This window comes from Hylaeus anthracinus, unplaced genomic scaffold (assembly GCF_026225885.1).
Source record: "Hylaeus anthracinus isolate JK02 unplaced genomic scaffold, UHH_iyHylAnth1.0_haploid 12001, whole genome shotgun sequence".
In the NCBI taxonomy this organism is placed as follows: Eukaryota; Metazoa; Arthropoda; class Insecta; order Hymenoptera; family Colletidae; genus Hylaeus; species Hylaeus anthracinus.
In genome coordinates, this window is record NW_026534348.1 from 11,372,710 (window position 1) to 11,386,356 (window position 13,647).

The 13,647-nt window shown below is 30.7% G+C and overlaps 3 protein-coding genes across 5 annotated transcripts; 1 reads left to right on the plus strand and 2 right to left on the minus strand.

Annotated features, from left to right (window-relative positions):
* Positions 1-4,601: 4,601 nt before the first annotated feature.
* Positions 4,602-5,977, plus strand: LOC128890771 (eukaryotic translation initiation factor 3 subunit K). Its single transcript, XM_054149599.1, has 4 exons — positions 4,602-4,800; positions 4,929-5,148; positions 5,489-5,708; positions 5,784-5,977. The coding sequence occupies exons 1-4, from the start codon at positions 4,748-4,750 to the stop codon at positions 5,939-5,941; spliced, it is 651 nt and encodes a 216-aa protein (XP_054005574.1). The 5' UTR covers positions 4,602-4,747; the 3' UTR covers positions 5,942-5,977.
* Positions 5,978-6,120: 143 nt separating this feature from the next.
* On the minus strand, positions 6,121-9,517 carry LOC128890770 (palmitoyltransferase ZDHHC7). The gene is made up of 4 exons (XM_054149598.1): positions 8,701-9,517; positions 8,248-8,529; positions 7,681-7,839; positions 6,121-7,309 (listed from the first exon to the last, which is right to left on the minus strand). The coding sequence occupies exons 1-4, from the start codon at positions 8,811-8,813 to the stop codon at positions 7,036-7,038; spliced, it is 828 nt and encodes a 275-aa protein (XP_054005573.1). The 5' UTR covers positions 8,814-9,517; the 3' UTR covers positions 6,121-7,035.
* A 409-nt stretch (positions 9,518-9,926) lies between these two features.
* LOC128890767 (protein Mo25) lies at positions 9,927-13,103 on the minus strand. 3 transcript variants are annotated; one of them, XM_054149596.1, is made up of 8 exons: positions 12,788-13,103; positions 11,798-11,920; positions 11,575-11,742; positions 11,204-11,322; positions 10,875-11,043; positions 10,632-10,796; positions 10,442-10,546; positions 9,927-10,145 (listed from the first exon to the last, which is right to left on the minus strand). In XM_054149596.1, the coding sequence occupies exons 2-8, from the start codon at positions 11,897-11,899 to the stop codon at positions 9,963-9,965; spliced, it is 1,011 nt and encodes a 336-aa protein (XP_054005571.1). In that variant the 5' UTR covers positions 11,900-11,920; positions 12,788-13,103; the 3' UTR covers positions 9,927-9,962. The 3 variants fall into 3 exon arrangements, with proteins under 3 accessions (XP_054005571.1, XP_054005569.1, XP_054005570.1); XM_054149594.1 differs by having other exon boundaries at positions 12,813-13,102; XM_054149595.1 differs by lacking the exon at positions 12,788-13,103 and adding an exon at positions 12,163-12,726.
* Between the last annotated feature and the right edge of the window lie 544 nt (positions 13,104-13,647).

Below are 13,647 nucleotides of genomic sequence, written 5' to 3' on the forward strand. Positions count from 1 at the left end.
ATAATAATAATAATAATAATAATAATAATAATAATAATAATAATAATAATAATAATAATAGTAATCATGAATGTTTTGTTACTATTTATTTTTTTATTTTTTTTAGGCATTTTACGATATATATTTAATGAATTTATAGGATTTAGGGCCGTTTCCACAATTAGTATTTTCATTTTGTCCACCTAGATCTATAAAATTAGCCACTGCATTAAATATGTTTCAAACTAACGATTAGTGTAATAATGATTAAGTATATTAGTCTATTGATTCATAAATAATGCAATAAAGTATAAGTAATACTGTGTGTTTATGTCCAATTTCACGTGAATATAACCAGCATTATTCCTCGTTAGATATAAAGTTAGCCACTGTCCGGCGTGTAGAACACGCAATTATGATTTTAGATTTAAGGCTTGCGCGGGTATTATTCCTTGTAGTATCCATGGCTTCGTTGCAGGCTGCGTCTTAAGGGCTAGATAGTGTTCAATACGGACCATGTTGAGCGGTAGAGATCAGTATAATGTTAAACTCCGAATGGGTCTTCCTCAAAACATTTTTCAAGGAAAAATTGGTAGTAATAACAAAAAGAACTATGTCCGATTGACACTAGCAAGGTTTCTTACAGAACATACTAATCTCGTTCATGCCAAGAATTTTTAAATTAAAATCCCCCTTCTGTCTCTTTAAATAACAAAACGAGCACGTCTGCCTTTGATAAATGATCACTCCTGGAAAAGTGTACCCTGCTTTATCTTATTTTAATTTAGATAGCACCCTCGCAAACTTTTGCGTCAACCAGGCCATCTTTATACGAATGACTTCCCATTTCTACGATTCTTCCCCGCAAATCACCTGGAGATGACCTCTGCAAATGCAATGCACCCACTCGGGTGTCCTTCCTTTCGGTTCCTCAAACAGTTCCATTTCTGGGTTCCAAAAAAGAACGGACCTACAATGAAGACAGAAATGATCGGAAATCTCGTTCTCTCCTTCGTTGCAAGTGTACTTCCAAATATATACGTAAAACCTTGCGTTAAACGCTCAATGAAATAATCATTCGTTCCTTGACGTCTCTTTTAACAAAACTATCTACACGCGTATCGAATTTCTGCACTTTCCGACGAAATGGAAGAGTCCGATAAAGTAGGTGAGCAAGACTAGGAAGCTAGTATATCCGGAGGGTTCACGTGACACCGATCTATCGCTACATCCGTTCTGGGTACACTCTGTAATATAGATCATCAGGATGATCGACATTAACTCACACAAATCCAAATACAGATAGAAATCAACCGCAGGTCGATCGAACGATTCGTACTAACGGTTCGAAGGGCAAGAATTTTCGCGGAAAATCCTCGCGATCAATTTTCTCGTACGATGACGAAACTTATTCGGAGATTTTTTATTCGCGGAGGAATTCGAAAAATTCGACCACGACATTCGAACGTTACGGATCGATCCACGGCTGAACCAACAAACTTTTCGAATCTTTTCGGAAAACAGAAAACTTTCGCTAATTTCTGTATCTTGCGTGCGCGCGCGCACACACGGTTTGATTGCTCGTTAACGGCCAGCACGGCAGAGGGGAGCATCCCCAATGACTAGAGGATGTGCGGGAAGTGGCGCGGGAACCACGTTAAGAATCGCTTTGCGGGTCAAATCTTTTTTTTTCTTTTTTTACCAGTCGAACCACCCTTCGATATCGCGAGGCGTTTTAAATTACTGTTTTCCGAAATGAAAAGCGAGACACCCGGGGAGGGTGCCCTGCAAACCACGGAGGGGGCGGGACAGAAAATTTTTAACGCGGAGAAAATGTAATTTTCCTGTATCTTATTAAGCACATCGTTTATGTCATTCAATAAATGCTTCTTTAAATATTAATTCAGAAAAATACGATTACAATGTTTGCGATATCTAATACATAGTAAATAGAATTTGTTTTCAGTAGAAGAATCTTTGAAGAACTTAATCAAACCGGAGGCTTTCATTAAATAACTGTTTGTACTCGATCAGAGAAGAATTTACTACTGTTATTGTTATTAATTCTGCAATCTTGCAATCTTAGGATCTTAAACACAGATCTGTATGTAAAGTTCTTCATAGACCGATTTCTAAGAACATTATAGAAGCGATATTGATAGATTATATACAGCATTTTCATATACAGCAACGATGTTTTCAGCAGAATGTACACGTTGGAATTTCACCTGAAAAAAATAAACATTACAATTATCAGTATTCAAAATTCTACTATTCCCATTAGAAAACCCTGTACTTTCAACCAAACAAAACTTCGTCAACAGTTTCTGCAGTTTGCTCACGAGCAAAAGAAGTTATTACTTTTCTTATCTTTGAATGAATAACTTGAAAAATGTTGGCAAAGTACTAAGGTAATAGTCACTTTGTATATAAATATTAGCTTTCTTATTTAAACTTTTTAACTATCACAGTTTCTCTTGTGGGTTCCCGGTATTTTCGTTAAAACGAATAGCCATCTATCGATGAATGTACTGAACTATTCTACGGAGTATGATCAGCGCCTCTATCGGGAAAACGCCCAAGTTTGTCGTGGAGTAGTTCTCATTTATAACGCTAGATGGCGCCATTTGTTTGTTTTAATAAAAAATGTAAAGTTCAAGGGTTGAAAATTGAACCTCAATCATATTTTAATATTATAATATTATAATGCTTGTCCACTAATTTTTTCTAAGATATATTTATTTTTTATATTAACTATGGGGAAGGTTTACCCATATTATATTTTAATGTAGACTAAATAAAACTTTTGATTGAATAACAATTTCTGGTATTTATTTTAAACGATCTCTCTTGCTTAATGGATTGACAGAAAGTGTGTTTTAAATATTTGAAAGGCAAACAAAATTAAAATATGTTTCACAAAAGACAATCAAATGAATAACATCGAGTATCATCAAGTATCATCGAGTTAACAGTTAGTTCTTCTTTATCGACGGTCTTCATAAATCTTCTTATCGACATATAAAGGCATTAGACCAGACCAAGCCATAAACATAGCCAAATCTTTGGTTTCCTCAGTGTTAGAATATGGATCAGCTATCTACCTTACCGATGGATGTATCGGACCATCAACAAGAGAAGCTTAGAAAACTGGAATCAGCCGCCCTAAGGACCGCTATAGGATATAGAATTACACACCGATAAATTCCATGTATGCAGACACCGGGTTCATTGGTGTTCAGTTTAGAGCCAGACTGCTAGCCTTAAGATACTGGTTAAAACAGATGGAAAAGGGCACCGAACAGAGCTTGACGCTAACCCCACAATACGAGGCATATACCAACCAGACCAACATAGAGCTTCTACATGCTTCCCGGAGCACCATTTTATCAAAACCCACGCAGACTGCGACTGCGGCCAAGATGAAGAGAGCTTAAACCACGTCTTTTTTTAATGTCCCCTCTACAACGTCCAAAGAATGGCTCTATTTGACAAAATTGGAACGGAAATAACAAATTCGAATAATAATATATTTAAGCTAATAGCACAAGACAAACTCAGAATCTACAGAGCGATCTGTGGTTTTATTACCGCAATAAACATTGATTTATAATAAATTGATAATCCTAAAATTAAACCATTATACATAACATCAATGCGTTACAATCACATAATTAAAAAAAAAAATAAAATAATAAGATCCTTAGTCATTATAATTCAAAATATAAAAAAAGCAGTCTCTAATTTCACTCGTTTTGTCAGGTCAAAGGAATGAAAAATAGGGAAAACGTAGAATAAGTTAACATAAATCAACATCAACATTATAGTTTACGAGATATAACAAATAGAATAATAAAAATGAAATATAGGTTGAAAATAAATCAAAAGAAAAACTGTTATGTTACCTATGTTATAAATTTATTTTATTCAAATCGATATTAGTATAAGCAATATGTACATACATAATATAATCATACAAACATAATACAAATATAATACAAACATAATATAATCATAAGAAAAAAAAAGAATAATAATAACAAAGATTATATGTAATCCAGGGTTAAACCTAAGTTATAAATTAGTTAGAATAATGTAAAACTAAACGATGGTAGAATTACACCTAGATTTAGGGGAAACATATATTAATAAGAAAGAACTCTGTAATACCGACCAAACATGTAATCTAATTTTGTAAAGAAAAGTGTCAAAAAGTTCTTGTTAGAACTGCACTATAAATAAACGAGAAAGAAAAGAATAGTTCAGTATATTCACCGATAGATGGCTATTCGTTTTAACGAAAATACCGGGAACCCACAAGAGAAACTGTGATAGTTTAAAAGTTTAAAAAAGAAAGCTAATATTTATATACAAAGTGACTATTACCTTAGTACTTTGCCAACATTTTCCAAGTTATTCATTCAAAGGTAAAAAAAGTAATAACTTCTTAAGTTTAAAGAAAAGTTAAAAAAAAAGCTAATATTTATATATACAGAGCTAAGAATATTTTCAAAGTTACTACTACCTTAGTACTTTGCCAACATTTTCCAAGTCATTCATTCAAAGGTAAAAAAAGTAATAATTTTTTATCGTTATTGGAAATGGTGGCGCTACGATCTTTCGACCAAAGATCCACATGTTGCAGAACTCTAGTAATTAGTGATTGTTGCACATTCTGAGAAAAAGAGCATTGTGGCAAATTAGACAAACAATCTGTCTCTATTTGATTCTAATTACAAATCTGAGAAACAGAAAATTCTTTAACAAAATGGCTGAAGCAATGCGTCAAACCGTGGCTGGAATGTTGAAGGGCATTGAAAGGTACTTGACAAACGTTTAACCAAACTTATTTACTATTTGCAATCAGGTTGATGTAAGAGATAATACACCTGAAAATTTAGTATAATATTATTGTATTTTAGTCGAATAAAATAAATATCTTTCTTTAGATACAATCCAGATCATTTAGCAACTCTCGAAAAATATGTTGAAATTCAATCAAGAGAAAATGCATATGATTTAGAAGCTAATTTAGCAGTTTTGAAGCTGTATCAATTAAATCCACATAGATTTAACGTCGATATTACGTGTCAAATATTGTTAAAAGCTCTGACAAATCTACCGCACACAGATTTTGTTCTGTGCAAATGTCTCCTCAGTGAAAGAATTGTAAGTAATTTATTCATAATTGTATTTCTGATAAACTCTTTCTAAACAATTCCAATTTTTATGTATTCTGTAAACATTGAATAAATACTGCTATATTAAATAGATCAATAAATATAACAGGTATATAACTCAAAGTATTTTATAGTTTAAACATATTCAAAGTAGATGTTTTGTCTTAGCATTTGATCTAAATCAATTTACTTTTACAATCATTTTTTTAAAAAAGTATATAATGTTTCTTTTATATTTGTTGCATAAATAAATATTTGGTAAATATTCATATTAATATCTATTATTTATCAGTTAATTAATTGCTAAGTTCAATAAAATTGATTTACAGATGCAGGAAAGCCCCATTAACCAAATTATGTATTTAGGAGATATTTTAGAACAATGTGACTTTCAGCATTTTTGGGATAGAGTCTTGTCCATGTCTGATCTTTGCGACAGAATTGTAGGATTCCAGGATTCGATAAGAAAATTTGTTTGTCATGTAGTGGGAATTACTTTTCAAACAATAGATAAAAGCCTGTTGGCACAACTTCTTGGTGGTGTTGATGGTAATATCTGTTCTTTTGATAAACATTTACAGTAATTTAACAATTAGTCTATAAATTAAATTTATTTTGTTCTAGATAACACCTTGAAACATTGGGTAAAGAAGTATGGATGGAAAGAGGAAAGTAAAACGATTGTCTTTATCGCCAATCAAGACGAAAATATAAAAACAAAAAATATTACAGAAAAAATAGATTTCGAAAATGTAGCTGGCTTAATGGCAGCTTGTCTTTAAGAGCTGCAAATTAAATAAACGTTTTTTTGTACGCAATATAGTATAAGTTTGTTTTACTTTTATCATTATAAGTAATTTCGACTTCACTAATCCTAACTTTCTAAAACACTATAATACTTGTTTAGTATATGATCTCACGACACATAAATATTATAAAAAAATATACATATTATTTAAAATAATTTTATACCACTTTAATACAAATCAATTTCGTTAATATTTGTACAAATTAATGCGGACTAGTATTGAATTCTACATACATTACAATGACGCATTGAATATTTTAATGAGCTGCTCATTATAAAAGTGATGTAAACCTATCTTTTTTTTTTTTAAATAATATCAATATTCTGTTCCTAAAACTTGTATCACAGTGGCAGTTCTGCTGAGCTTTATATTCTTGAAAAATAAAGAGATATATATAAGTATTTCTATTATTGTAATAGTCTTCAAACAAAAATGAATAAATCACCACTTTTCTAATGAACAACTTATATATACTCATAACAAAACTTTGCTAAAGATATTGACAAATTTGTCTACATACGCAATTTTGCAAGTTTCACTAAGGATTTATCCTTTGCTAGAATTATTAATACTTGGTTCAATTGTATTGAATATTAAACTTGCAAGTACATTTAGACTTATTTAATCTTATGGAATGATACACAAATTAATTCCTTAATAATAATACTTCAAAACATATTCATTCAATGTTTCAAATTGCATTATTACGGATGAAAATCATGTTACAAAACTGAGACAATTACACTTTAAATTGCCTCGTATCTTCCGCTTCTTCTTTCTTACTTTGGCGACTTTACGCTATAAAGTTTTTAAAAAAAGTAAATAATTACAAAAGATTAAAATTTGCTAAACTTTAATTTTAAATAATAAAACTTACGAGCATATAAATAATACCTTTTTCATTTCCCTAAATTATATAATATATAATAATATTCCCACCTTTTATAAATTGCACCTTCTGTCCATTAAATAAGGAAAAGACATTTAAATTACATATAAAAAAGTATTTATGATGTAACAAGCCACAAAAGAAGCATTCACTGTTTGGGAATTATTTATCGATTTATCTAGACCTCGTGATCGATCAGGTACGCATCTCTTCGGAATATATATCGTGGTGGGTTTTGGCAAGGGAGCATCCATAAAATTGGATGACTCTTGCCACAAACCTGAGAAAGTAGTACCAAAGTACGGGAATTGTTTTTCTTATAATGATGATTATTTTGCATACGTTCTGTTGTGTTCTCTTCTCCCAGAATACCTTGAAATTGGTCTACCAGTACCGCGATGACAAACATGCCAAACAATGCCGACTCCAACACCAATATAACACAGTGTAAGCTGCAGACAAAACTTCTAGATTAATATTAATTTTTTTTGTGTCGACCTTATACAATTAGCTTTGAAATTTAAACTGTTTAAAATTAGAATATTTAAATTAATAAGAGTTTTTAATTATTTATATAATTTCTTTTCACACGTTTTTTTACATTTAAATATATATATACTTTTTAAATAGAAGGTTAAATTTTAACAAAATCGGAGTAGTAAACATTTTTTCATCAATACACATGCTGAGTTTTTTATTAAGAAATTTATCTAAAAATTTATCTTTATAAAAAGAAGATAAGAAAATAGATTGTTTTAACTAAAAGTATACATTGGAAAGATATTAACGAAAATTTGTAATAATAATTATGAAGCACACATACATGCGACTCTGTTTGTATGCTATGTCGTTACTGCAATGAGAACATTCTATGATCCATGATGTTATTACCAGACCTAGCGCATAGACAGCCAACATTCCAACATAGACCAGAAATTGGATAAAGTACTTTTGATTTCTTTCCCCAACGCAGTTGTTTATCCTTTGTGCAGCATTTCAAATAATCTTATTATTACAAAAGTTTTATCAAATTTTATATATTGGGAATTATATATATTTAATATACATAGGAATTTAAAAAAAAATCCTTGACAATCTAAAATAATTTCTTAGAACTAATATTCTATATTTGATGGACAAGAAATATTAAGATACAAAGATAACAAGTATTTTTTTTATTAAACACATGAAAAATCACAAAACCTAAAAGATAAGGAGAGAACTATAGAACAGATGAACTTTTATAAAAATAAAAGCACTGATTATTAGCATAATCATGACTACAAGTATATTGATAATAATTGGATAACTTTTAACTGGATTTAATTTGCTGGATTGAATACTGAAAAGTAAAATGAAAAATTTTATATTATTATATCTTATGGCATACCATGGACAATGATGATCCATTCTTCTAATGCATCGCTTACAAATTCTACAATGATGTGCTTTAGGTGGTCTATAAGTTTCGCACCTAGTGCATACAGTCCAGTTATCACTTTCATCACATTCAATTTTTGTCTCTGGATTATCTATATGTATGTCAGAAAAGTCCATACGACTTTGTGGTAGTGGTACAACCCCAGGATCGCTACAGACTGCCTTCAAATGTGACATTACCAATAACAATACAACTGTGTTGAAAGCCACTACATGAAAGGGACCCCACAAACTGTACATAACATATAAAAAAAAATATTAATGTTAAATAAATTTAAAAAATGTCAATGAAATGTTAAATTTAAAACCACGTTATTAGATCGAATGAAACATATTTAGAAAGTAGGATACACTGTTACAGGTAAACGTAACCACTGATATAGAGAAACTATAAAATGCACACCTGTCTTGTAAACTATGCAGGATAATCCAACGTACAACCACATAATCTGCATAAAAAACAGCGACGTACGTGACTATGATACACACGATGCCGCAAGGGTCTTTCACAAACATTTTTATTTATTCCATACTCCTTATTAATAAATATATCACGTATCATTACAAAGCAGAATGGTTTCATGTGATTTCGTTCTCCATAGAATTTGCTTCGTACAAATACGGCGCCATTTCCTTTATTTCGTCTAAATTTAAAATCTATTCATTCTATAATTGCACTGAAGCACTAAAGTCAGATATCCTTACAATAAATAACTCAAGTTTTATTAGTAAATAATGCTAAAACATTGACACAGGATAGTGTTAAATTTTCTGACCAATACTGATCGCTTCGACTTGCTTCAACTAACCTAACCTGACCTAAGCTGACTGCTTTCATACACTTTCATATCGTTATCGTTCACAGATTCACAGACCACGTGACACAGCTTACCTTTTAAATTATAATTTTATCTTATCCCTTGAAATGATTCATATTATAATAATCTCAGCGAAACCTCGATGGAGTGTAATTGTAACATTTTGTTACGAAATACTTTCAACAAAATAAAAAGTGAAAACTACATGTTCTTTCAAAATTTGCAATAGCTATTAGATAGTATAGTCATGATAGTATCAATCAGTACATTACTTGTAGAAAATCAATGTTAATTTTATAAAACAAAGAAATTTTTAATTTATATATTATTCGATTTAACTTAGTGTGATGAATAAGGTATTAGGACAAACCTACGTCATCACTGTTTTTATCAAAAGTCTGCAAGCACTGAAATTTATGTTCATTGTTTATAGGTATTGGATAGATCATAGTAATTTAATATTCCCGCTGATTTACAGAGACAACTCCAGACATCCTCGTATGGTGAGCAAAAAGTGTTAATGGATGTTTAAGTGGACGTTTAATTAAACGAAAAACTTTATTTACAGAACTACTCGCAAATAAAAGTAATAGCAATAATAATAATAATAATTAATAATAATAATTAATAATAATAATATTAATAATAATAATCGAGACATTATGAATCGACCAACGATAATTATAACAAGTGAAAGAAAGGGAGAGCAAGAGACAGAAAAAGGGGGAGAAAATAATGGTAGTTGGCTACATCAGTGACTGTGATGGTATAACAGTGGCAACAGCAGCTGAATAGACTTCAATAGTAGTAGTTAACGGTAGCTGTAGCAATAACTTGTATTTTGGACTTAATTCTCATGTACAGATTGAAGTTCTTGAATCTGCTTAATAAGGTACGCCTTCTCGTCGTTAAATTGTTCGTCCTCGGAACGATCAGTGTGGAAGCGCGTCAGGAATTCAATCAGCTTTTCCTGATTGCGCAGTAGAATGTCTAGGATCGGTTTCGGCTTATTCGGATTCGCCACGAACACCTATATAAGCGTAAATATATTTTAAAATATAAATCTGAGAAAAAAAATTGTTTATTACATTTGTTATTTGAATTTCAGAAAATTCTTTTTGATTATTTCCAGAATCTAAAAAACGTTGGCGATCCTAGAATCATAAATTTCATTTTATGTAAGCTGTACATATAATACGCTACATAACAAAATTCAAACTATGCGTTAATTGGATACATTTAAATTCTAAATAATAGCATTAAAATAATAGTCGATCACGCAAAAAATGTATGACAATTCATAAGTTAAAAAATACGCGCATATACCTTGAAAACATGAAACGCTTCAAATTGTATATTTCGTGATTTCTCTTTGAGCATATTCATCATCAATTTCAAATTATCAGGATTTGAAATGTATCGTGTCATTACCTGAAAATTGAAAATTGTTAAATTAAAATGTTAATTAAACACATATATATATTTTTGATAATCAAGTATTTGAAACTATACATACGGTAAAATTGTGTCTATCAAGTAAAAGTTCCCCTAGCAGTTTCAAACTCTGTCGTCGCGTAACATAGTTTTCCGAATTCAATAACCTTTGATAATGAGAGAAAACTTTATCGTAATTTATTTCTAAAAATTCAGCGCTCAGTATTTTATGCCTGGTAAGTAATTCCTAAAAACCAACGTACCGGATGCACCAACAGTATGCTTTACTTTAAGTACGATATATCATGCGCTTATCATCGCTTACTTTGAACGTAGAAAATGCGTCGGAAGCTATGTCGAAAGTCGACACTTCAACATATCTGAAAAAGTTGTAAAAGTCGTCCGAATAGATCATAATTTTTGCCAAGGCCTCGTATCTCGCACATTCTCTCAACATAGTGCCACAGTTTAAGGCGATATCTTGGTGTTCGTATCTGAAATTATTATATTTCATATCAGTAAATAATTTAACAGTAGCAAAACCAATGTTGTAAAGTACATATTTTAAGTAACAATGTTTCATAACATTCATAAAGTGATATAATAAAGAAACAAACAAACAAGTTGTAACAAAAATTCTCTTTTTAAACTCACCCAGACATTAGGGTGAATAATATTTCTGGTTTAGTGCAGATGTACTCCACCGTCGGAGATCTGGTTCCAATTTGTCTTCGTAGTATATTATTAAACACTTGAGCGACATCTTTTTTTCCCTAATAAAACATGTTGTTATGTTGTCAGAAAAATGATAAGTATAAAGTAATGGAAAAAATTAATCTAAAATAAAAATTAATAAATTGAAGCATGTAAAAAATTATAAAGAATATTTTTATTTGTTTACTGTTTTTAATATCAATGATCATAGATTATTATTTATTTATCAATGATGAGTATTACTTTACAAAGTACGTTAGTATATATATACTTTTGCTATTATGTCATAGTTTATACATATTTTAACATACCTCAAAGTCTATACGACTAAGATTTTGCACGAGTAAAAGCAACAAATTACTATTATATAATTCTTGTGCCAACTGGGCAACAACAATATCTGCTTGGGGTTCTGTCTCAGCTGTACCATAAAGCATATTTTTTATATGTACCAAATTTTTACTAACATCCTCTTGAGCCTAAAATTCATCGTATTACATCATAGAAATCAACATGTACAATCTTGCAACATACTTTTTCTACTTTCTTATCACCACGCTCCAATGCATTGACAGCTTCCTTAAGAGCTTTTACCACCTCCGCCGGACTCTTTTGAGACTTTCCGAACAGAGGCATGTTTCTTCACAATGTACAGACCTTGTGGAACATATGAAAATAATAAATAACATGTTAATTGTGTTTGTTTAATATATACTATGTACAAAGTTTGCTTGACATAATTAGATTCTCTCAATCATTTCCCATTATTCATAATGAGATACAAAATCATACCCTATCACACAAACTAGTTATATGCAATGAACTTACTTCTATCAATAATATACGTATATATATATAATATGAACAAGATACAAATAAGATTTAGATTAAACAATTACGTGATTCAGTCTATAGCATACTGCTCCAAATTCTGGATTATTGCTATGTATAACCATATAATAAACTTTTTCAACAAATGTATATTCTTCGTAAATGTACTTTTTGCATGCTACAAAGTTCGTGGTCAAAAACGTTAAACACGTCCCATCAGCTTATATCTGTAGACGTAAATGTCAAATTTCTTACGGGCTACGATCTACTATCATCAAACATTATTTCATAAATATTATTCCGAGTCTTTATTTTCTAGCAGCTACACATTGGATTTAACCTAAAAATTTCGATTTCCAAAAAATTGCAGTCGATAAATTGCAAAGCAATAAAAAAAAAAAAATAAAGAAACTGACTAATAGTGTAAGAAATACGCCGACGAAATAGTTACAACAAAAATGGAGGTCGTGTATGAAGTCGATCAACGATACAATGACGATAGAGAAATTCAGATGAAAAAAAAAAAGAAGTGAACGAGACCACACAAGATTCGTACGGTTTTGCGAGAATGATAAGCGGCAGAAAATAAGAATTGAATGATTTAAAGAAACAGGAGAACGCTAAGTTGCGACTTGTATCAACGTAACTTTGTCGAAGGAGATAGCTAACGTTTAACCTGTGCGTTTCAATCACCTCGCGAGCCTTAAAATAATCTCACCATTCAGCCAAAACTTGAACGAACCCTCAGCCTCGGTTCGAAGTATCCTATGCAATTCTTTTAAAAGCGCACATATAAGGCAGTTACTTTTCAATTCAATATTACGTATTAAAAACACAATTTACACGATTATTTATACGACAATTCCGTCACGAGCAGATTTCAATTCTACGCGATGCGATTTAATGTATTTCACGAACGCTACAACTAAATTATTTATCTTTAAAAACTTTTGAGTAATTGCAAGATTCTGTGACGTCTCTTATCAAAATTCTTTCACGACTAACGCCGATCTGCAAAAACATTATTGGTCTCGACAATCTAGAAACTTTCCATTCAGCCAATCGGAATGCTTTGAATGGAAAGTTGCAATTCAATTCGTTTAATTACAATGTACGCCTTGTTATTTGAAATAATTCACGTTTATTCTATTTCGTTCCGTATAAAAATTAATTATTTTTTCTTGAAAGGTTATGCCAATAAAATATCTAAACATAAGATGTCTATATAAGTATTCTACGCTATTTTGTGCTATATTGCTGCTTTGAATGCCTAAAAACATCAAGAACATCCTTCGGGCTACTTTCATGCACAATGCAGCATATGAGTCATCATGGCGCGAAGATTTAGTATACGTAAAATTAATTTTTTTCTTATATAAATTTAGAAAACCTACATTATGTAGATATAAAATAAGTAAAGAACTCATAATAAGGAAACAAAATTCCTTTAAATATTGAAACAGTTCTTATATTCATGTAGTTAACTTGAATTTTTCAATTTAATAATAATTTCAATCATTTAAAGCCTTTAAAGAGTATGTGAGATTATTTCT